General features: G+C 42.1%; 1 protein-coding gene across 3 annotated transcripts; it reads right to left on the bottom strand.

Annotated features, from left to right (window-relative positions):
* Window positions 1–652: 652 nt before the first annotated feature.
* On the bottom strand, window positions 653–24,957 carry SERPINE2 (serpin family E member 2). 3 transcript variants are annotated; one of them, XM_082056089.1, is made up of 11 exons: window positions 24,847–24,918; window positions 22,204–22,361; window positions 10,754–11,028; window positions 9,429–9,548; window positions 8,032–8,259; window positions 6,866–7,063; window positions 4,159–4,357; window positions 3,910–4,010; window positions 2,799–2,885; window positions 2,158–2,241; window positions 653–1,334 (listed from the first exon to the last, which is right to left on the bottom strand). In XM_082056089.1, the coding sequence occupies exons 3-11, from the start codon at window positions 11,007–11,009 to the stop codon at window positions 1,297–1,299; spliced, it is 1,311 nt and encodes a 436-aa protein (XP_081912215.1). In that variant the 5' UTR covers window positions 11,010–11,028; window positions 22,204–22,361; window positions 24,847–24,918; the 3' UTR covers window positions 653–1,296. The 3 variants fall into 3 exon arrangements, with proteins under 3 accessions (XP_081912215.1, XP_081912214.1, XP_081912216.1); XM_082056088.1 differs by lacking the exon at window positions 22,204–22,361 and having other exon boundaries at window positions 24,847–24,957; XM_082056090.1 differs by lacking the exons at window positions 9,429–9,548; window positions 22,204–22,361 and having other exon boundaries at window positions 24,847–24,957.
* Between the last annotated feature and the right edge of the window lie 299 nt (window positions 24,958–25,256).

Below are 25,256 nucleotides of genomic sequence, written 5' to 3'. Positions count from 1 at the left end.
GTATACATACAATAGTCATCTACTTACACCAGCACTGAGTCTGTCAAATGCTGCAGAGATTTCTCCCCATAGACCACCATCAGCCAGACTCCTCTCACTGCAGGTGTGCCCTGACAAGAAGCAGCTAATATCAAAGATTCACCTTCCCCATCCAAATCCCTCAGTTGCCACAGGAGCAGTACAACATGCTTGCAAACAAAGAACTATCTCTTACAAACCAAAGAGATTTACTGCTTATCTTTTGAAGAGCTTTGCACTCGTGAGACTGCTGCAAGGGACTGAAGACACGCAAATGTGCATATAACCTGCACCATGTGGAGCAGGAAGAAAAGGTCGCAAAGGTGCATTGAGATAACCTCACATGGCAGTTTTAGCAGTAACTTGGGTACAGCAAATACAGAGAATTTTCTCTTCAGATACTGAACCAATGGATGATTCATCCACAGTAGAATGACTTCAGCAGAAAAAGTAGTCAGCAGCAAGCAGTTAAAAAAAAAAAAAAAAAGAACAATAACACACACACACCACCACAAACCAAAAAAATTATCACAAAACCACCCTTCTTTCACCTTTCCTAGAAAGAAATCTCAATAAAGTATTTCACAGGGCTCTGGACCTAAATACCCATCAGCACATCCATGATCCACAACACTGACTGTTCATAATGCAGTTTTATTTTTTTCCTTTGTACAAAAACAAATATAAAATTTAAATCCAATAGAAAGTGTATACTAGCAATGACAAGTTTACATTACAATAAGACAGGACAATGCGATGTGTATCTAACACCACATTAGTTTTAAAACTCTCAGTGATACATGCACTATATAAAATAAAAATTGCTAAACTTTTCATCTATTTCTGCCAAGAATATCCAGGTACCAAGATACTCAAGAACCAGAAGTAATCTTGATAGGCGGTATCTACAAAATTAGATCTTTTCCATACACAAGAAGAAACCAACATTAATAGAAACGTTTATCATTCCTTGTTAAAATCCTCTCACAAAAGCCATACATAAAACTCTTAGTAGATACAGAAAAAGCTCAAAAGTTTGTTAGCATAGGTAACCATTCAGTAGTTTAGAGAATCTTTTAGACATTTTGAAGAAATACTGTAGTTTTCAATCTGTATTTTTCCCCAACAAAGCCAGAACTATGTCAACTCCCGTTTCAAAACCTAGTCAGTGGTTAAAACTAGCTTGAGTGAAGTCAAAGAGTAGTGTACAAAATATTTAACAGGACAGGGATGTGTCACATGAGTCTGTGTACTTCTTGAAGAAAGTATTTTCCACATTCAAGGTTTGTTTATTTGTCCCATAAACAAGATTGTACCTGAGGGATGAAATGAAAACAAGGATTACCACAGTCTGTAAAAACAGTTAAACTTTTCCATGAAAGCACAAAGTTCAGAGAGCACAACCAAGCCACCTCGTCACAGGCTTGTCTAGCCTCCCTCAAGTCTGTGAGCCCAGAGAAGCCTATGTTTGGATTGGTGGCCAGCTCGTGTTTCTAGAGACACACAGTTCTGTTGATGCTCTGTGGAGCCTTGGGATGGGGACTGCTGCCAGAGGCAGACTCTGCCCTGCTGCTGGCAGCTGCATCTTGTTCCCTACTAACTAGCATATCCATCATACGCATGTCACTGCAAGGAGTAGAGAGTTATTCACAGTCACTGGCGCAGCTCTGTTCTAGCAGAGCCAACCCATGCTGCCAAGAAACCATGATTGCTATGTTGGAACACTCACTTCTGTTCATGGCAGGCTGGGGCAACACTCTGGATCCTCAAAGCCCCTATTCTAGCCTTTGCCCTAGCACTCGTTCATTGCCCATCAGAAAGATGGGTCCTATTCACCAATTCACTGTCCCTAATAGAGTTATTTGCTCTCCACTCAGGGGAACTATGAGTATTAAAGGCTGTCCTTTTGTACCCATGAACCTGTCATGCTGGTTTCTGTTAACTTGGCAGCCAATATTTATATTTTTTTCCTGTTTTGAGTTGTACTCCAAATAAGATAATCTAATATAAAGGCATAAAATATATTTGCAGGATTTTTTTTAGAGCGACAGTTACTCAGTGGTTCCAGACTTCTTTTGTTTCTACTGCACAGCTAATATTCAACTTTTAAGCAAAAAAGTACATATAAATGTTGCTTACCTGTAGGATTGTGCCGGATGAAAAATACAAATGGCCTGTCTACTATGAACCAGGGAGGGGATGACCTGGCTATTAAAATTGCAGCTTGCAAGAAAGATAAGGTTTCAGGTTAGACAAAGCAAGTACCACAACACATTATATACTCTATCACAGTGAAGCTTCCTAGCGTATACTAGAAGCTTGCACAGGTAGAGAGAAATACCTAAAACTTAACAATTTGGATGTTTAAAGCCGCAGAGGTCACACGTTATTCTTGTAGGAACCATATTAAAAAGACAAAACACAAGACCCACAGAAAACTGGAAGGAAGTCTTGGGTTATCACACAAAGGATGTAGCACCTTAAGTCCTCTTTGCCATCTGGGTAGCCAGCAATATTGTGCTGGTGGCCAAAGTGTTAGCTATTAGAAGACATGTCTCTACAAGTAAGCCTGTTTATATTTCTTAGAGTGTACCAATGCTCTGATGAATATTGGCAAATTGGGATTTTCCTGAGAAATTACATAAAATCCATCAACTGATCTGATCTGAAGCCAGGGCACATTCCTGTACTTGTCTCAAAGTGGGCTCTATCACTGCTTAGTGGTACAGCCCTGTAACGTAATTTTCCCAAGTCTGATAGTTATCAGTACACTTGCTTACTTGTTGCTGCAGAAGCTTTGGTTCCATCTTCACTAACTTCAATTTTTGTCTTTTGCAGAACATGAGATACATGAAGACCTTCTGTTCCTGAAAAACCCAAGGAGAACAGTGTTTTCAGTAAAACCAACTGCAAGAGCCCTGAAGCACCTTGTTTCTGGCAGCTACACTAGCATGGGTAAAAATAAAAGCTGCTACAATCCTGCTGAAATCATAAAGTTACAGTGAAGAACATTATTGGTAATAACTTTGAATACAGTCACTAAGTTTGTAATTACAAAAAAAAATTACAAAAAAAACCCCTTACTCCTCCCTCCTCCCCATTTACTAGGCTTTCTTATTTGATGGTTTATGTTAGAAGGGCTAACTTATATTTTTAATTTTAAATAAACAAATGACTGGGGGAAAAAAAAAAGCTATCTGAATTTGTTACACTCCCATTTATCTCAACAGGGGAAAAAAAAAAGGCACTTAGCAAGACACTTTACTTTCAGTGCAAAATATGAATTTATTTTCAAATTAAGCCAGCACAATGCAGGCCTTTCTGTTAGACCACTCTGTAGAAGCTAATCAGGAGTTTAATGGAATCAGAGAACAGAAATAAGATGACATTTTAGAGCCATAAGTTCAAAAACGTCTACACCCCGCTTTCATATACTAATATTTACAGCTCTGGTTTGGTCCAGTCCCTTAACTGGGAATTTAGTCCTTGAGCATTCCTACAGCTCAAGAAAATTTAAGTCATTGAAGACATACTTCAGGGAAAAGTTAAATACTGCAGTTGCAGTATTTGATGCAGGCTAAGGTATGGTATTCTTAGAAGTCCTTCCATAGATTTTAGACAACACTTGAGACCCTCCAGTTGTAATATCAAATCTTAAGATGCAGACTAACATGATTTACTGCTGTAATGCAAGACAAGTGGAAAAAAGCCACTGCAGCATTCAATAGAAGCAAACAGCCATGCTTGGCTGGCTACAAAATAGAACTTTGCTCCAATGTCATGGTAACACCTATCCAAGACAAAACAGACAACTGTATCAGTAAAACAGTGCTTTATTCAGTGCCAAAACTATTAATAAAGACCACCATGGTTTCCATAAAAATAACTTACTTGTTATTTTTGCAAAGTTTGCCTTTGACTGGTCAAACATATCTGTAATGCCAAGGGCTTTCAGAGGGTCCTTTAAGTCTGTTTCTGCTACTGCTGTAAATCTAGTTGGAACAAATGAAAAAAAGAAGGCATCAGTATTATGCAGGGAAGTTGCCTTAAATGCTCTGTTCCTCCTGTACTGGAGAAGAAATACATATATAACTCCCAAAACATTCCCTGACAGAAAAATGGATTATTAGTAGTACTTACTTAGGTAAAATAACCTGCACTCTTTTTGCTACCATGGTTGTCATCCAGCTTCCTATTGTTTTTGTGCTGATGTGAGGAATGATAGCAGAGAGTGGCGTTTTGTTTTCCGTAGGCAGAGCAATCAACATGCTTATCATTTCACCATGGTACGGCAATTCAATAATATTATACCACAGCTCATTTGGAGTACTTGTAGTGCCTAAAAAATAAGCAAAGTTAATGAGCCATAATTCTTACAGCCTTAAGTCTCTGTTTTACCTTCAGACACCTACTGCTTGTCAGAGTCTGTCAGGAAAGCTTTGCCCCCATCTTAAAAGTGACTCTGAAGAGTCACAGACTGCCAGGCTTCCTGCTAGGCAACCTTCAAAAGTGGCATGGGGTCTGTACAGATACTAGTTTGACAAAGAAAACCAGACAGAATGATACCACAGAGCAAACACTCATTCAGATTTGATACGCATACTTCTTTCCAAACCTCATCAGCCCAGAGTGGTAAACCGGCTCTGTTGAAAATCACCAGGTCTGCGAATCAGCAGGATCTCTGCTTCAGATCTCAGCTGTACCAGAACTGACTGAGCAAGGAAAAACAAGCAGCAAGGAAAAGCAGCAGACTATCTTTCCAAACTGAAGAGATCTTGTAGACAAGCTCTTTTTCCGCCAAGAGTTATTGGAGGAGCTCTTGTTTGAAGTAGTCTGTTGCATTTACTTGATTTTCTTGCTTAATAAGGATCTCATTAAGAATCAGTCTTAAGTCCTTCGAGGCAGTGGAGAGCAGCCACTTCGAGGCAGCGCAGGAGGCCAACTAGATGAGAAGGAGCGAGATAGCAGCGCTCCGAGAGTTACAGCGAGTGCCAGGAACGCTGTCTTTGAGCAACCCTCTCCTCCAAGTTCCCTTTGGTTACTGTGGGATTTCTGGCACGTGATAGGGAAGCAAATGATTTTTACAGGAGTTTCAAGTGAAAACTTGTCAGTTTAACTACAGACAGGGTTTCTGGGAAGGCTTTTGGATAGCAGTGCGGTCTTATTATCTTTCCCCTTTCTTTATGTAAGTCCACACTTGTCAGCCCAAGCTGAAAGTCAACATCTTCATTAGAAATGTACTCTCGTTGCCAGGGCCATGCAACCTGCCTTGACTGAGCTTGTATTGCTTGAAAACTGGTAGTATTGCACTTATTTTGCACAAATTGTGCCAAGCTTGGCAGTTATTTCCTCTTACTAAGACAGTAGTTTCAGACTAGGACCTGCAGATCAAAATACTGGTTGCATCAGTTGACTACAGAGCAGTAACAAGAAGTAAACTGTCTGACAGTTCACCACTATTTGAGGTCCCTTCCAATCCCAAACATACTGTGATACTGTGATATCAAACAGGAGAGGAGTTCATCTTCACAGTCAACTGATGGAATTTAAGATGCTTAAGAAATTTAAACTTTTAAAAACCCTTCTGTAAGCATAAATAAGAAAGAAACCTGTGTTAGGATACCAGAGACACCCAACCTAAAACCAGCCTCAACTTGGCAATATTTCTCTTGTTCCTTTCTAGCCTTAATAGCTTTTCTAGCTTAAACATAGGTCAGCATAATGGAGTTTAACCAGTATCCAAATCAAAAGTTAAAAGCCTTTAAAAGAGTATTGATAAAGCCCATCTTAAGTTATGAACTTCTTTCAAACTCCACAGATAAGCAGTATATACTGCAGTAGGCTTGCCCACCTCGCCCACTCACACTTTCAGCAGTTATCTCAAAATAATTACATTACATCTGCTCTAATATGTGCATTTAGGAGAGAAAGTTACAGCTGTTTAACATGAATCTACTAATATTAGTTGAGCACTATGACAGTAAAATTAGGCATTTAAAAGCACAGTGAGTCTTGATTTTTATTTGATTTACAGCAAGCTGGATTCTCAGGCCTGTTTCTCAGACTGTATTTAGCACACATGGAAGTGTGTTCCAGACAGCACTGCTCTCTTCTGGGGAGGACGCAACAAAAGGTTCTTTTATCAGCGCTTCAATCTTACTTTGGCCAATGGAATCCCCACAGGGCTGCAACACTGAGGCTCTGAAGTACATTGCCAGTCACATGGAGCTGCCTGTGTCAGCTCTGAGAGCCTGATGGGAATCTGGCTGAACCTGCTGAACTTCTTTGTGACTCAATTTGCATTTGAAGAGCAGCTTCACACCTTGAGAGATACAGCGACACACTGACCCTGTGCTCCTCTGGCTCCCACAAGACTGGGGACTGCGCAAATCTCACTTCTTTATTACACAGTAAAATAGAGATTGATTCTACTCCAATCTGTCTTTCATACACAGCTCATCACCACATAAACCTCAGGGTTCTGTTTCCATTGGTAGTTTTCCTTTATTCTCATCCCTTAAAAAATAAGGATTTCTTATCACTACAAAGCTTAAGTATCATGCAAAGTTCTCAGTCTGGGTCCTACAGATTTTCCTTTTTAAAGACAACAGGATAAGGAAGTTCTTTGACAGAGTATTCAACCTTAGGCAATCGTTAAATACCCTGAACAAGCAGCTCATCCATACCTCAGTAGTATAAGATCCTTCTGTAACACAAAGCCTCCTACACCATCTACAGTAAGCAGTACCATTAAAGATCACATGTACAGCAAATTGTTGTTTCAGTTGGAAGGAAAAGAGCTAATTTTACAACCATTACTGGTAGTAGTGGGAGTTACTGAGCTTACCACAGCGGAAGATAGATAATTGGGACAGCATAGGAACTTGGTAGATCTTCCCATCAGCTCCATAAAATGGACGTTTCTTCGTATTTTCGGGTCGAAATCTTGATTTCCATAAGCCCTTGAAATACACAGCATTTACTAGAACCAGTCTGGTCAAACTGCCATCAATATCATCTGGAGCTACAACCTGATCAATCATTCCTAGAAGAAATAAAGAAAGTCTGAGCATTTGCTGTCAATGGTGGCCAACTCTTCACCAAGAAACTGAAGCACATATTACTTTAGGCCTCTTGATCTGTGAGTGTGCCAACTCATGGGGCAATACATTTGAGGTTCATAAAGCAAATGGTGTTCTTTGTCAAAAATAAGCCTTTGGGATAATTAGAAAGCAAACATCTCGCTAATCAATGAAATGATATTTCCAGGATGTGAGCAGGTCTAAGACCATGTTACAGTGCTGATAGTTTCAGCTGAAACACTTCCCCATTCACACATTGCTTGCAACACTGCTATGCAAAACTGGTGATGTGTTAGAGAAAGAATTCGACAGCTCCTTCTCACAAATACCACATCCAACACCATTAACACACTCCTCACATCCAGGAGGCACTGGTTTTAACTCCAAGAGATACCAAACAAGTAGTTCACCTAGACTGTGAATATGTTGCAAAACACCATCTCTTGTTTTAGCATATGTAAGCTTGACAACTAGATACCAAGAGGGCTGAACCATGAAGAGTTCTGGCAAGTCAGGATTAATTAAAAATCCTCCACTAAACATGACTCCTAAGAACATGGCCATATCTTCCAAGAGCTTAGGGCAATAAGAGCAAACGCTGAACTGCTCTACAGCTTTCCACAAGTGTGATTCACTGACTCAAGCATCTAAGCTGCTTGAAAGCATCTTTTATGTTTGGGAAAGCATAGCTCCAAGAGAACTCTGCTTGGATTTCTCAACAGTTGTATGAGGGCAAAGAACAGCAGAAGCTCCCTGAACCCATGGGCAGATGGACACACACCATACACATCCCTCAACGCCAGCTTAAAGGCAATTTTCAGCTGCAAGGCAGATTTTTCTACCTCCCCACCTTTCCCCAGTATTTCCATCTGAATCCGAGAGGTTTCAGAAATGACCCTGCCATGCACAAAAAGCACTCACAAATACTCACCCCTCGTTTCATTTTTCACCCACTGGTTGATGGAATCACATGCGGCATTTGGGTCCTCGAAGTCCACACTCTTGACACTGCACTGAAACACCTCTTTGTTCCTTGTAACAAAAGGCACTTCCATTTTAAAGCCATTCTTTGCAAACACTGCATTAGCAATTGTAACAATGTCTTTATTCTTTTTTGAGACTATGAGCCTGTTTATCTTCTTTAACGCTTTACCAACTCCTAGTCGGAAAGAACAGCAAGTTTAAATTTAGAATAAGATGATGAACAAACAGTTACTTTATATGCAACTATTAATGACATGAAAGGTCAGATGTTAAATGCTGGACTAGAAAAAGAGATCAAAGCAGGCATTCTGAGAGGCCTTCCCAAATAACCATTTTCTGATCTCTCATCTGAAGAATGCTACTGTTTCCCAACAAAAACCTGACATTCACTGTGATGCCTGCTGTCCCTCAAGCTGTCTGCTCAGAATGCTACAGACAGGGCTGGGGATAACACTGACATCCAAGCCTTAGTGTGGTGCTACTAACCACACTTCTCCACAGAACAGACTGTTCCAAAATGTATTTCATATCAGTTCTGTGACAGTGACAAAGAAAGTCAAGGGCTCAGTCTGCTCAAGAGTCAACAGGTCTGCAGGATTATGCAGGTGGTCTTGAACCTCAGAGTACGAAGCAAAGGTAGTTTTCTCACCATCCTTCATTTATGTTTACTGAGGAGAAAGGATACTGTCAAGATTTCATAGTAAGGTTCAAGTCAAGTCTTAATTTTCTTAAGGACTAGGTCCTGGCCTAAATCAACTACAAGCAGGTGTCAATCCCTTAACACATGAACTTGACTTAATAAAAAAAAAAAAAAGAAAACGGAAAGCAGTAGGTTCCAGTGCTTACAGTCAAAATCCCTAGGACCGGAAAGCAGTTCATATTGAGTACTCGCTAGCTCCCTTGCTGTGTATGAGAGAAGGCATATGGCAGCACAGAAGAACTGCTATGTTCACCATACCCAGTTCCTCCCGTTGTTATGGCTCATGAGTGAGTGCTTGTCTACACAAGGAAGTTATTGGCAGCCAAGCAACCTCCTATTTAACCATCAGAGTGAACAGGATCCTTAGGTGGCTGTTTTTACAGCAGTGATTAGTCGGTTACCCCTGTTTTCCAACACAATTTAGGCAGAAACATTTCCAAACTGCTTCCTTATGCAGACAAACTTGAGATGAGAGATATGAAGGGAATAAATTAGTTCAGAGTTATTCTCTTAGCTGCACATAAGAAAAAGCCTCAGATGGCTTTGCTGTTTCACGTATCATGAATGCTTTGGCAGTACCTTTTGTACGAATTTCTACATGTTTACTCTCCAATATTATGGGCAAATTCTTTTGGAGAACATACCATAACAGAGGTTCTCAAACTGTATTCTGTGGACCACTGGTGGTCCATGGAGCACTTGCTGGTGGTCCGGGGAGAGCTGGCTGGTCTCATCATGCTGGCTCTCCTCTTTGCTTCCCGCTGCTAAATTGCATTAAAAGACAGCTAAAGATAAATTAAATACTTTCCAACTATTACCTTTCCAGAGAAGCAGTTGCTGTAGTTGCCAAAGGACTGTAAGGCAATCATGAACAAGAGCAGAGGAGATATGTGCAAAGAGATAGGTAGCATCCCATAACAAGTCCCTGTAATATGGTACTGGCCACCTTCTAAGGAGTTTGAGAACCTCTGTGTCTCACAGTTAGGATTAGAAAGCCTGCTGGCCAAATAAAAACAGCTGATATAATGCTTCAACATTTTTGCAAGTACTTATATTTTGAGCATTCAGGTGTTCCTAAAGTTGACTATCCCATGAAGAGATTTCCATCTACAACATTTAGATCTTAAGCTGACAAATCATTTTGCTGTACGTTAAACCCAGAACCAAAACAGCAAAGCAAATGAAGACAGGCAACACATTATATGACAATACTGTTCAAGACTTAAATGGGTACTTAGCTCTTGGAGAGTTTCCTGTTCCTGGAAGGAAGGTAGAATGCTGGCACTAAGATGTTAAGCCTTGCTGGCAAACATGAAAATACTCAGCATGCAAAGTAAAGCAGCAAGAACTTTCAGCCTACACCCTCTCAAAGGGCTGACATTGGCAGAGGAAAACAAACACAAATTCATGCAGTGTCAGGCACAGAGACACACAGGAACAGCTGTTTCAAGAAGAGGGCACTACAAGAACTACAGCTTCAGGGACCCTGACAGCAGAAACACAAATGAACAAATCTGAAGAGCATCAAAGTGAAAGTATCAACTGCATGGTTAGAGTTTGCATTGCTTTCAACATGGTGATAAGAATTAAATATTTTCTTGCCCTGTTATCTAAGGAGTGACGCATTAAGGGTTGTTCAGTGCAGCCTGAAATGGGGTACTGCAGCCTTCCTCCACAGTGCTGGCACTGGACCACCATCCACACTGCTCTGGAAAATCAGTTTTGCAAGGATGAAGCCAGTTCTAGCCAGGGCCCTGAAGTCATTAACAAAGGTGCTTATAAGCCAGTTCAAGTATATGAACATGTCCATACTCAAATGGCCAATTAATTTCAAACGTGTCCATTTTGTGCTTGGGTAAACAGAGTTAATTGGTGTATGATGCAATCTACCACACTTTGAAAGCCATCTCAAAACAGCATGAAGATTCTGACATAAATCACACCCAAAAACACCTTAGGAATCACTGACCATTTACGCTGTATCTCATCATAGTTGTCAGCTGCTTCTTTGTCTTGCCATCAGCACCCAACTGCAACACCCCCAGGACTGATGCAATCCCATGAGGAGAAACAACAACATTGTCCTGAGGCTTAGCTTTCACTATCTGATTGAAGACCTGGATTCCAACATCAGAGCTAAGTTCCTCCAGAGGATAAAAACTGAACTGGGAACATACAGATGTTAACGTCCCAAGAACAAAGAGAAGTGAGAAGTGCCAGTTCATGATTTCTAGTTGGAGATACCTGTAAGAGGACAAGAGGGGAAAGTTAAGTCAGCTTTCACAATTACAGCATTGTTATTTTCAACTTAAATTCTTATTTACCTACAGAGGAGGCAAGTCTTGCACGTGCTCCGCACGTGATTCACAGAGCTCTGGCATGGGACTCACACCTGCATTTTACTGCTACCAGTATTTTAGGTCTAAATGTTTCCAGAAGCAGAGATAACTACAAAATAGCTATATATCAGTGACTACATAACAGGACCAAGTTGGGAGACTATGCCCTAACGATACACAAATTCAGTTAGTTTCATGTTTCAGTTAAGCGGAGTCTTGGCATCCTATTTAAACTGCCCTTTAGGATAAATTAGTGCTAAGAAGCTTTGCAATATGGTCCTCGCCCACTAAGATGTGATGCACAGTACATTTTATAGATCATTTTCTGCAGTGAACAGAAGCATGTATACATATGCAAACAAACCTTCTGTTATGAGAATTTACACCTGCCTAGAATAAGAGTTAGCTGCATAACTGGCATTTTCCATGATGGCAATATAAAAGATGACTTTTAGACTTTAAAATGCAAGGTTAAGTTTGAATTTCAGCCTGTACTTGTCCATTTTAGAAAATTTAGCAACTAATGAGTACAGAAATAAGTTCATTCAAAACAGGCCCATCTTTACCTGCAGACCTAACACTCAACAGCATTCAGTATCCTTACACCTTTGAACTCCCAGGAGCTGAGGTACAAGCAGCAGCAACAGTTTGTTCAGGACCTCTCAGCAACTGATTAGAGAACCAAGCCCAAATCTTAAACACTGGATACTGTAATTACAAGGCTGTACTTCCTCCTCATGAAGTGTATTCAACCCTTTTTTTGTTAGGGTAAGCAGGAATAGTCATGCAATAATCTTCTATATCATGAAATGAGGTTCCCTGCTCACCTTTGAGAAGTTCAATCACAACATTTTTATTTTAAGACATTTCAGCTGTGCAGTTCAGGAGCCCTCACTTCCACTTTCAGATCACCAAGCAAGCCTGTTCCCCCACTGAGCTGATACTGGTGCTCCAAAGAGCACACTTAGGTGTTAAGTCTTTCAAACATGCTGAGGAGTCAAAAAGTTCCCTAGTTCCCCAAAGGCTAATCAGGCTGCAGAAGGCATACAACTGATTAAAATGTCATTTGCATACCACTCAAAATAGGTCTCTCCTCCCCTCCAGCCCTCTGCTCAGCACTGCACACTTGCTCTGGCTCCAGCAGCATCCAGGCAGGAGAACACCTGGGCTGAGGCACCACTGGCAGCCACCCCATGCTCACCGGGAAGGGTCCCAGCACCCAGAGCTCTGCCGCTGCACAGCCCACCTACACTGCAAGCCCAAACCATGCGGAGCTCTCCATTATCAGAAAACCAGCTGGTGTTTGCACAAATCCATTTAATCGTCTTTTAATAGCGTGTACTTTAACTGTGCTAAACCACTTGCAAATAATGAAGATGGCATTTCCGCTTTCATCTACACCATTTCAGGGGACAGAATTGGCTTTATCAAAGTTTGCTGTTGCAGCACAGAATAGACCAAATGCTGAACCTGAAATAACACAGGAGTTGAGACATCTTTCTCCCCCAACCCAACTGTTAATACAGCCGTGACCAGAGAAACCTGTTAGACTGATTTAAGTTACGCAAGAAAAAGTGAAAGTGCTGTTTTACAAAGCAGGTTAACAGCCTGCCCACTAATTAAATCTTTCCCATCAAGCTATTAACCACCCAAGCAGTTTTTGGAGTCACTGAGGTACAATTCCTTCCAAAGGGCTCCATACCAGCCATCAACTGGTATCAGCTCAGGCTTACTCGAAAAACTAGACTGCATTTGGTGGCTGCAGCTGGGACCTGCAGGAGCAAAACCTAAACACGGCCCAACCCCCCTGAAGCAGGTTCTGTGACACTTCTAGACATACCCTGGGTCCCACACCACCGGCTTCAGCAGGGGGCAGTTATGGGGTAGACCAGTAGCCTGACAGGGAAAATGAACTTGTACTTTTTTTTTTTTTTTAATGTTAAGGAATATTCTTAAGAGTTCTTCAATTCTAGTACAAACAAACCACCTGGAATTTCCAGGTTTGTTGTTCTGTGGAGGGCTTCCCTCTCTCCAAGGCAGCAGCTCTACACCCATGGCAATGCAGCCTTGCAGGAGGCAAGTGTGTGGCTTGCCACTCCAAGAGAAGCCACATTTTGGTTTTCCAGGTTTTCTTTGGTGGTTTGGTAACCATCTCTTCTCCCTACCAAAAGACCCAAGTGGCAGTTGAAACAAAAATTCTTAATCCCAATATTAATCAGACTTCCACCGTCACCTAGAACCTTGGCAAAAAAAAGGCTACAAACCCCAGAAATATTAGAGATTCTTAGTAGATGTACTTACAAGCAAGCAGTTAATATTGGTGCAATACAGCCTGTCCCATGTAGTGATGGAGACCAGGGACAGTGACAGACAATGCAATTAGAGCACACAATTTGAGCTGTAATCTGAAGCCCACGCTTTTGATTGAAGCAGCTCCACCTGATACAGCTGACAAACCAGAAGAGACTGGACTGGTTTGAGTGTATCTACCCCTTGACACATCACATTGCCAGAAGTACATTACAAGGGCCAAGACAGGAGTGACACTTATACGAAACCAAATAAAACAATGTTTCGTTGCCATTTATGTACTTCATCTGTCCAAATCTAACTGAAATCAGACATTTCTCTCTTCTTTGCTTTTACCAGAATATATTGTAGGTGCCAAGTTCTCGACTTCACTAGTGACAGCCCCTGACAGACTTGAGGTGACAGCTACCAACAGCCTTACATTTTCCGCAGGACACATGTGTGAAGCCTTGTCAAAGCAACCCAACTCTGGTCCCAAGGTCACTGCTGCAGGATTTTTGCCTTTTGTTGTTGTTGTTTCAGGGAAAAATCATTGCCTCCTTCACCTGGTTTCCCTAAAGCCTCCCTGCTTGCCCAGCCTCTCCCTCCTGCTACACCATTAATGCAGTTTGGTCTCCATTTCAAAGCACAATCTCCAACAGACACCTGCTGAGTAAGCGAAACAAAGTTGTGCAGTGCTCTGAGCATGGGAAAAAGAGTAGAACTGCTTTGCAGCGTTAGTTACAGAGCAATCACTTCTTGCTCTGCCATGCACATTGCATAGCTCAACCAGGTAACTCGGGAGCTAATGTCCTTGTCAAGCAGAAGTGGCATTTGTGTTATTAATGTTTCTGGTGTGGATTTCAGTATATTCAACTTCTACGCAGTTCAGTGACAAGAACTGCATTTGCATATCCTGAAAGAAATAGCTTAAGCACAGTGTAAGGAGAAAATAATCCAAAAGTATGTAGGATGTGTAGGATGGAAAACAGTTGACCTGCTATACAGAATACCAAAAAGCTTTCAACAAGCTTTCATAACGTTGAAGCTAAAAACTTAGTGATAGTTAAATTTGAATGTAATGCTTCAGTGAGCCAAATAAAAATACAAGCTAGGCATTTTTTGCCTATGACCTTTATATTTTCACAAAGAGAAGAATGAAAGTGTATAGGCAAATTCATTTACGTAACTGTGGGCTTTTGAAAGATGCTGGACTAAAAAAAAGAAGTTAAAAAAAAACCCTCTTCAAGGTAAGTTGCCCACTTCTTAGACTGAGAACTTACAGGAAGGACAATATCCCACAACTTAAACTTCTAAACAGACAACAGAAATACTGACAATGATACAAATAAATGCATCTAGATTATGACAAAAACCAAAGCTTAAATTTGTTACACAAACCCAGTTCTTAACCCTAACACTAAAGTTGCTGAACAAAACCGATGACAATGTCATGCACTCAGCTGTACGAGGGATGCCTTCTCCATGGCAAGCGTACCATGAACTATCTTACTCCCCCTGCCTCACTGAATTGCACCACACCAAATCATGTACACCATGCTGAAGTAGTAGTCAGTACCCATATCCAACTGCAAAGCCTAGCTCAATCTGCTATTCTTAGACAAATAGCCCGGTCAGGCACAGAGCTCTGCACAAGGCAGGGGAGGAACACCGCAGTGTGCCGTATCTGCGCTGGTGGTTTTGTATTGTTCCATGACAAATTATGAAATGCGTTCAGGCTACCAATCTCCAGCTGACCTCAGCCTCTAGCCAGCATTGCAAACAGTACCCCTCACACATACTAGGCAGCGTACTCAACTCTCACTAGGCTCAGCTATTTAGATCACGCACAACGCATAGTTTAAGTTTTTGGCTGAAGTTATTATGGAAGTATTTATGTCAACAAAGAGGACGCGATGCTTTCAGTTTTCATTTACAGAATGCTTGGTACAAAAGCAAAGTTACATTAACATGGACTGTCTTATCTGGGTCTAGAAAGGCATTGGCGGAACAGGTAGAAGTTATGTCTTCAGCCCAAGGAACAAAAAGCTGCTGAGCATGGAGATCCTCCTACAGGAAAGTACCAGCTTAGGAAGGACTTTGTTTTCAGAGAGCCAAACTGAGCTGCTGCACTCTTCCCAGAGGAAACAGAGAAGTTAGTTTGGTTTGAGATAAGAGGCAGAAACATGAGCTAGAAACATACCGAGATTTAAAGTGTAAGTTGGAGAAAAGAGCTGTCCCAGAGAGCCTGAAGAACAGTTTGAAGTGAACAGAGGAAGAAATAATGAACTGTACATACATTTTTAGGTATCTGTACTGACTGCACTAAGTACTGTATGTATTTTGGTATCCTGTGAGACAGCTCCAAGTGTTTGTTTTGAAGCCTGACTTAAACAGCAATAAGCTATATCCCCCAAGACTCATTCCTGAAGCTGCAAGATAGATTCTGCAGTTTCTTTAAAGACATAATATCAAGCATAAGGAAGTTTAGACACCAGACTTCACTTCCGTGAATACCTGTAACCAAAACAGTAGCAAGTGCAGCTAAACAGAGCAAAACTAAAAGTAGAATCTTGCAGCATTGCTGGTCTCACCATATTAAACCCCATAAACTCAAAGACCCTAAGCCCATGTGGCAGCACCAAGCAGCCTGTGAGCCCAGAGAAACCTGGCCTGGGACAAACATTTGAGGACTTCTCCAAGTTTGAGATGTTGATGTTTCCTTGTCAGTGCCATCTGTGCTACTAATTTAAAAGTCTTATTTCAACTGACATGTGAGCTCAGAGAAAGCAATTTCACTTCGGGCATTTAACTAACTCTCCAGCAGGACTGAATAAATACTCAACCAGACTTGTTAACAGTCATTTAGGAGCTGGCTGAGCTCACCGCAATTGTTTCTCCAAGGCAATGAGACCACTCTGGTTGCGATGGAAAGGTCACATGCTGGGTCTTGTTTTTCAGATGATGCACACTTGGCAGCATATTAAAACACTCCAGCCTCTCAGTAGGCTTCTCCTCTCCCCCTCACAGGTGTCCACAACTCTCCTTCTGCCTAAGCCTCTTCTGTGCCAAAGCCTTCAGCTTCTGTATCCTCTCCTGCCATGCTGCTCAGCCCCTGCTACATCTAAACATGCTTTCAGGTTTGGAGCAGCAGGACCCGCAGTCCTAATGCAGGAGAGTTCAGAAGCAGCTTCTTCCACACAACAGAACTGTGAAATGTTTCATCCTCCTCCAGGTTTTCTGGTACATCCTGAATGTTGGCTCTTCCCTTTCGTGTAAGAACTCTTTCCAGTGCTTCCTGCTTTTAAAAAGTAAGGAAAAACCCTACAGACATCCCATAGATACAAAAATACAAGCCACAGTATATCAAGATGTAAGGTCACACAAAAATATCTAACACAAGAAAACAGATTTTTATTACTCAATACCTGGAACGTTTAGTATATGCTGAGCGTTACTAAGAAATGATGATTGCTAGCTTTTAAATGGTACTTAAATTGCTCTGAAGAGGAGTAAGTTACTGTCAACATGAGATAACCACGTACTCAGAGAAACTCGAAGGTTTTTTTTCTTTAAGAAACATTTTGTATGTTAAGATATTGCTCTGACTTCAGGTGCTGCAGCCGCACTGCACACAAGTGCAAAGAGTATGATACTGGTTCTGAGGCTTTCCTCTCTCCACCTTTATCCCTTCTCTCTCTATTTCCAATTCTCTCTGTTAGTGCATTTGTATTTGTTTCCAGATGGACCATCTCCACTTGGAATGCCTCCCTTTCAGCCGTGTCCAGCCAGCCTCCCCTGCCAAGGGAGAATTTCCCAGCAGAGCACTGGCCGGTGAAACTGGCTGGACCCAGACAGGAACCATCTCTTTGTCCAAGCACAGTTCTCATTAGCAGAAAGTTAGAGTTTAGCGCTTCTTTATGAAGAGTCTTGACCACCACTTCTGGGGAGTTTCTGTTTAGCATGAAGAACAGGTGGACAAGCTCCATTTAAACCTGTCTGTAAGCCTCATGACTAGTGTCTCCTGCTCATAAATCAGACTGGTTTTCTCACCAGGATCTGTCTTCTACACCATCTCGTAGTGATTCACGGTAGTTCACTGCTTGATGTGAAACTGGTCTTCGTAAAGCTGACCAGAGACAGCTTTTGGTTTCACCACCTAGTTGTAACCATACACAGGCACTTTTCAGAATTTCAAGAGCATAGACTGCATTTTTGTAGAATTTGCTTTTAATTCCCTCCCTTATTTGTACATAATTTTAAAAGCCAACTTGAGCTCTGCTTCATGAAGCAAATACACAGTTTTCTGATACCACAGGGCAGGGGACATATGGAGACAATTCTTGGACTTCACAGTTCTGCCGCCATTCTAAAATTGTATCTCTGTTCTCTCATTATGGTAGGCTCAACAACTTTTGTTAAAGTTTCTAGGTCTTATTTGCTCCTGTATTTAAAGTAGAGTTTCCATGGCCTTCTCTAAGATCTATGATCAAGTCTTACAATATCAGGAAGATTAAAGAGAACAATGTTTTCAATTTACTGGTGTCCCTTTATTAAATAAGTGGTTTTGTTGATCTTAAGTTCTTTATGCAATGTGGTGATTTTAATATAATGAAGAAACAGCATGGGATAGTCAGCCCATCATGACTAATGCTGCAGAACCAGTTTCCCAAAAAGATGCAGCACAGTAGTGTTTCACAACATGGCACTGAGGCTATACCCTCTTGCTCTGGATTCACTCCAGTAGAGGTAACAATATTTGGTGATTAAAGCATTTTCCTAAAACTTAACAGTAGGTTCCTAACCCAGGCTCCCATTTTAATTTTTTGTGGCAGAAAAGCCTGTGGAACCACAGATCCCACATTTACTGTACATTAACAATGCTCACTATGCAAGTACAGGCTCATTAAGAACCAAAGGCAAACCTCCAGGATTGCACGCTCTCATTAATAAGGCATAGGGTATTAACTCTTTGGTAACAGGCTGCCTAAGAACAGATTTATTAACTCCACAAGGTGCCGGACTAATAATGGCTAGTGTTTTACCAACTCAGGTCCCTCACCACCACCTTTACCTTAAACCCCAATTCTGCTATAGTATTTGACCTTCTTTTCTTCCTCAAATAATACTAAAGGGAAACCCTGCACCCTTATTCATTTCCACTTGTTGCAGGACTCACCTGAGACCAGGAGTCTCACAGCTCTACACCCCTGCAGAACAAACCAAAACCTGCTCCTTGCCTCCCCAGGAAATTTTTAATCTGCTGGCCAGTGGCATATGTTCCATCTCCTGCACATCCCAGTCTGAGAGGAGAAATAGCCCTCTGGAGATGGCTCCATGGCCACTTTGAGACTGCATGCAGAGCCCTGCTTGGAGCAGAGAGAACACTGAGAACTTCCCAGTACACATCCTTCTTCAGAAGGGTTAAGCTACTAATATCTGTAGCACTCAGACCTAGAGAACTGTTAAGCAAAGAAAAAAAAAAAATCTTTGTAAAAAAATAATGAAAGCTAAAGACATAGAATCAAATCCTCAAACCAACAATGAAAATTTCGGTAGAGCTTTGACGAGGCACACAAGTTGCTGCAGAGTAGGAGACAATTGTTTGTCTTCAGATTCTACACCTTTTATTTAGTTTATCCTACATCATCCAATCATTCCACACCCTGTGGTTCAGTCTGGGTTTACAGAACATCTGAAAATGGGGTTTTCTATGTAGCTATATTATTTTTATACTCTGGGAAACAAAGGGAGATGGCAGGACATATCAGCCACATGATATCTAAGCAAACCCTATGCATGCTTTGGTTAGAGATGCTGAACTGCTAAAAGTAACAGACAGGTTCTCATTCTTCTAAGTCACCTTTAAGAAACCCCACTTAAAATAATGCAAGCAATTCAGTATTGCTAAGTTTTTACTTATTCTTCCTCCTACAAGAGGTAAGGCTATGGTAATAAGTGTTGGCAGTTCTATAAGGTTACACGGTTGTATTTGATACACCCGTTTCACCATAAAAATAAACTGGAACAACTCCAGTATTCTCTGTTCATAATAAGAACTTCTACAAACTCATTGATATCCAAGACATGAAAATTCAAGCATTTGTATCTAGGGAATAATACCACCTGACAAAGCACTTGGAGAGATCAGGAACGCTGTTCTAATCGTTTACTTCACTTGTGGTTGGAGATCTGCAGAGTGATAGGTGACTAGCCTTTCACTTATTTATTAAACATACTGTACAACATTTACAATCAACAGCTTCCTATTTGCAAGTGAATTTAGAAACGTTCTTATCTGAAGTACTAGATAACAAATGTAACTCTTGAAAGGTAATGTAGCCAAGGATTAAAGTTATTAATATTAAAAAATGAAAACAATATTGGTTTTCTATCTCTAGGACAGCATCACTGAAACATACTTCAGGTCACAGAAACAGACACTCATTTTCTATTTTCACAACCATTTTAGAGCCAGCTTAAATGTTACCCAAAAAGGATAGTGATATTTACATTTTTCTTTACAGCATATAGACATTTACTTACGTTCAACTTTTTCCTCTCCCTAGTTTCAGAAATAGAACCAGCTAAACACAGAAGCACCAGAAATCAGATGCTATAAGGATGCAGGAATCATACCAGTAATGATGCAGGAATGAAGCACTGGGCTGGGAACCCTTACTGTCTACTCAGATAGACACCTCCTCAGTCATCTGCAAGATTACTTAACATTAACCAGTTAATAAGAGAACGAACAGCTATCTAGAAGACCTGTATCTAAGAAAACACACTCTTTTCATTAATCTGACCTCACTTGTGATTAATCTCACTGGCTTTACTACAGGTTTCCGGAAAGGCAAGACCTAAATTTCCACAGAAAAAAAGAGACAACTGAATACGAACTATGCACAAGAATCTTGCAAGAGCAGGTCATGACCTGGTATATTAAACCATCTGATTCAGCTCGGATTGGAAGTCTGTAGGCAGAGTTGTGAGCTGCGTTGGCTGAGAAGCCTCCGCACAGTCCATGGCTATTTCTGTAACGCAGATGACGAACCTCAGCAGAGGAAGCAGGCAATTAGCTGGGAAAGCAGCCTCCTAAGCTGAGCTGCCAGAGCAGCTGGAGGCCTCGAGCTTGCTTCATTGCTGAGAGAGCTCCATGAACTACTTCTGGAAGAGGAAGGTACATAACAAGACGGAGACATATAACTAACAGATAAACCTACAAACTTCTACATAGGATTTCTTAGGTTGTTTTAGGATGTAAAGTAAGAAGATAATAGAAGGGGAAAAGTCAAAGGTATGTCCAGTTCTCCTCTTGTTTTTGTACCTGTAACGTGTCAGAGACAAGGACAGAGGCTGCCCCTCTCCTATTAGAACAAGAAACCTCAAAAACCACTCATAACCTTCAGCCAACAAAAGCCTACAGTTCAGACAAGATGACACAGCCATCTCAGAAGGAGCAAGCACCATCACTAAATACCACAACATGCCCTTCTGCGGGAATAGGTGTTTAAAGTTCAAGTTGTTAAATAACATTAAAAGCATTTAAAAAGAAGCAAAAGCTTGGTCAAAGCTACATAGTTGATGAACACGAGTTAGTATCATCTACACAGCAGCTGAACTAAGGGAGCTAAGATGTACCAAAGTTTCACAGTACTGCTGGTGGAGGCCCCAGTGTGTAGCTTACAGTCTGTTGACAACTAATATTTCTCACAAATAAACAGTTTCTACCTGCATGCTGAGGCCACCACATACACACAGCCTTGAGCAGGGGTCTTCAGTTCAGAACTCACTGGTAGTCAAGTCTTGATGCCTTCCATAATTGCTGTCATGGTCCCAAGATACTAAAATGAACTTCTCTAAAGCCTAGGAAGTGAACAGGAGGCTGCCTGAAGCACATGGTTTACATCATGTTGCTGAGTATGGTCAGCAAGACTGAGATTTCCACCGTGGGGAGATCAACCCACAAGATGAACATGCTTTCATACTTAAGCCACTTCGTGGCATATTTATCAGACCCCAGCATGAGTCACCTCCTGATTCCATCCTGGAAATATAAGCAACAGCATCTTTCTGGCCATTAAAGGTGAACACCAGACCACAGACAAGATACAGCAGCTGCCAAAACTCATGTGTTTCCACAGATACTGCTCAAGAAGAGGTGCTAAAGGATAAATAAAGCATTTAGCACTTAAGTGTATTTCAAGGCTGTGACAAACATCTCGAGAAACTGTGGCTCATACTGGCACTGCCACTAAAATTGCTCCATCCTCTTCCTGTCCATGATCACTGGCTCCAACTTCAGCAGTGACCTCTTCTGTGCTTGCACAAGTATTCATGTAGCTGAGTAGTAAACCAGATTCTAGTACTAAAGAGGAGATAGGAGAAAGCAGAATAAAGGATGTTTTTTTTTCCATAGCATGCCAGCCTAAACATTTATGTAGCTACAGATGTAGAATGCTACCGCCTTGATTTTAATTTCTTTCTGTTCTCCTCCCACCCCATCATTTTAACGATCGCAGAGGAGACACCTGAACATGTACATGGTTGCACATATTCAGCTTTCTCCTATTTTCACACACAGAAGCTATTTACTTGAATTTTTAAAACCCTTTCAATATTTTCATAGTTCTCTTAATTTACACTGTTAATCTTTAGCTTCATAGGTGATTGGCTACTCCATGCTACCTGCTCTCCAAAGCTAAAAAGAGGCAATTCTTTATATCACTCTGCTTATTCAAAAGATGTCTATGGTTAGTATAGGTGCACTGAATTACATGGTACTTACAGGCTAGTACTTTGCTGTAAAACATGAGTTGCAAGTCATGTCACAGGTGACTGGGAGGATGCCTGGAGGCATGCAAAGATGACTGCATCCAGCAACACTTCAGAGATTAGTGATTAATCCGTCTTTTCCCTGTCTTCCCATGTATAAAACCTTTGACCCTAAAGAACAGTAGAAGCCAGTTAACAGACCAACTAACTGGAAGTGTTCTGATGATTAGGCTGAACTTCCTCCTAATTAATATTACAAAAGCATGTTCTCTCATGCCTGCTTGTGATTAAGCAATCCAGGCAGTCCAGACAACCTTAACTCCAGCTTCCAAGAAAAATCTTCCACTGAGCCCCAGCTTTTTCAAGCATGAGCACCACAGTTGCCCAGCAAGAATCAAAAGCTGCACCAGCTGCATGAACCAGGTACATACTGAGCCCACCACCACCAAAGCAACAGAAATCTTCAGCCAGAGATGCCTCTGAACTGTTTAGTTCCCTCACTGTAGGTGCGTGCAATTTATACACATCTCCATTTTAATTCCTAGCAATAAGGTGAGGTGGTTATTTTTATACATTTATATACATACACACACAATTCAATCTAAGCTAAAAATACTCACTGCAACTTACTAGGCTCACTGCTTGACATTTTTCTGCCTAACAGTATGCTGCTAGAAGCTTAGGACTGAAACACAATTCTGGCTGTGCAATTTAGAGACTCACACTAAAAGTCTCCACATGTCAGTAAGACACACTATTCTCCTGGTTGTCAATGACAACACCAAACAGAAGCTTCAACACTTCCCTATACACCTTGAGACAAAATCCACTGCAGATTTCTGTTGTTTTCTTTTTTGTACTAACATGAGTTTACCTCACCTCCCACATAAGGTACATGGAACTATATACACACAGTTGTCTATAGTGATGGTCATATCACCATCTGAAGCAAAGAGGTGTTTTTACAACATCCTGGTAGCTAGGTAGCAGATGCAAGGGTAATGTCCCAGTAAGCAGCTTTTCAGCATCTTAAGAGCACTGCTAAAATTTGCTGACAGATTTTCTGACATAGAACTTGTCCATAATTGTAAAGAAGCTGTGGACTAGCATCCATTACTCAAAGTTTACTCCTGTGCCAAACAGCTTCTATTCTCATGGGTTTAATCACACCTCATTAAATGCTAAAATCCCAAGCTATGTAAAATCCCAATATATGTATTTGTATCAATCTAGTTCATAATTCTGCCTTTTTATTTGCATTGGTCTTCACCTCACACACTTTAAAGACTCATCTGATCACTCATCAGGCATGCAGCTGTTTTTCACTTTGCTCATAGATTTCTGCAGCTTATCTCCTTTTTTGAAGCTACATGACAGTATAGCTTCTTACACCTACATATATTTTTGTGAATAGTCCCTACAAAACCATGTTTCTAATGAATTCCTGTGGAAAGCAGGGGGTAAGAAATTACTAAATGCTCACACAAGAAAAAGTGAAGGGGGAAGTCATCATTTTTCAGTCCAGTGAAAAAAAATAATCGGTCTACCAGGTTTCTTTTTCAGGAAGTTGCCCAAGAACGCAATTAAAACCACAAAAAACAAACCACATTTCAGAATCATATGCAGGCATGAGAAAGGGGGAAGAGAAATAAATCATGCTGAGGCCTCTAATCCATAAGCAGATATTCCTGAGTTTTAAGGGAAATCTGACATTATAGCACATATTTGTTAGCACAATGCTATTTCCAAAGGTTTTATTTCTCTTGTCAAGATCCTCCCGTGTTGCACAACATTGATGCAAGATACTGAACACCATTTTAACCAGGAGACAAAAGACTCTCTCCTGAGGCGCACTTCACATTTCCAAAACCTCACAGAACTCGGTACATGAAGCACACTCCCACATTATTCAAAAGGGAGCCAAGATAAGAGTTTTAGCTAATCAATTCTCTGCTTCAACACAATTTGATATCACCAGCACTATCCAAATCCTGTTTCAATAACAGAATATACACACGCTCTCCTCTCCAAGCTGCGATGGCTGTAAATACTTCTCTCCCGTTTCTCTATCGCTCGATATGCAAAGAAAATCTCAGTTACTAAATGATCTATGATTTTTTTTTTTTTTTAATACAAGAAAAGCAAGCTCGTTTTCACAGTTGTCAGTAATGGAGTGAGCAACTTCCAGTTTTCCGGCTCCTAGGATGGAGCCGATGCTGGGGCAGTGCGGCCCCTCTGGCACCCAGGGGAGCGGAGCGGGGTACCCAGCCCGCCCCGGGATGCGGCGGGGACGCCCGGGTTGGGGGGGGGGAGGGGGCAGAGGGGAGCAAGGCTGCCAGCCTGGAAATACACTTCATGTGGGGGAAACAAAACCTCCCTGCTTCCGAAAAAACAGGAAGAAACTCACCACGGCAGAAGCAGCCACTCACGCCACAGCGCCCACGCATCCGGCGCTGAGAAACTTGCGGGAGCCGGTACCGGTCAGAGCGCACGGCAGAGCCCACCGGCACCCGGGACAACGCGGCCGGACCCACCACTTGCGGCCAGCAGCCTCCGGGGTGTCCACAGGGAAACTTTGGTTCCCTCCTCCGCCGCGGAGCCCGCACGCCGCCCCGGTCCCCCCGCTCCTCCTCCAGCCCAGCCGTTCCCCGCTCACCTCCCGTTGGCGGCTCGCAGCTCGGTCCCACCGCAGCAGCAGCTGCACCGCACCGCGCCGCTCGGCCGGAGCGCGGCGGCGCCCGGCGTTTATAGGGCCCGCGGCCCGCCCCGCCCCGCCCGGCCCTCCGCCCAGCCCCGCGGCCGCCCGCCCGCCTCGGGGCAGAGCTGCTCCAGAGCGGAGCGGGGTGGGGGGAAGCGCCGGTCCGGCCCCGAGCCTGCCCGATGGGAGCAGCACGGCCCGTGGCACCGCGGAGCCCGTGTGCTGGGAACGGCCGGCTGAGTCCCCTCGCCCCAGGCCTGTCTGCCAGTGTGCCCGTGCCCCTGCACAGCCGCCCAGCGGGCCCTCCCGAGCCCACCGGCAGCTCTGGCCCCACTGTCTGGCACACGGGGAGAGGCTCCAGCCATGGC

The sequence above is a fragment of the Streptopelia decaocto genome, assembly GCF_964273445.1.
Source record: "Streptopelia decaocto genome assembly, chromosome: 6".
NCBI classification, from domain to species: Eukaryota; Metazoa; Chordata; class Aves; order Columbiformes; family Columbidae; genus Streptopelia; species Streptopelia decaocto.
The sequence above is the reverse complement of the archived record's forward strand: the minus strand, read 5'-3'. Positions and strand labels throughout refer to the sequence as shown.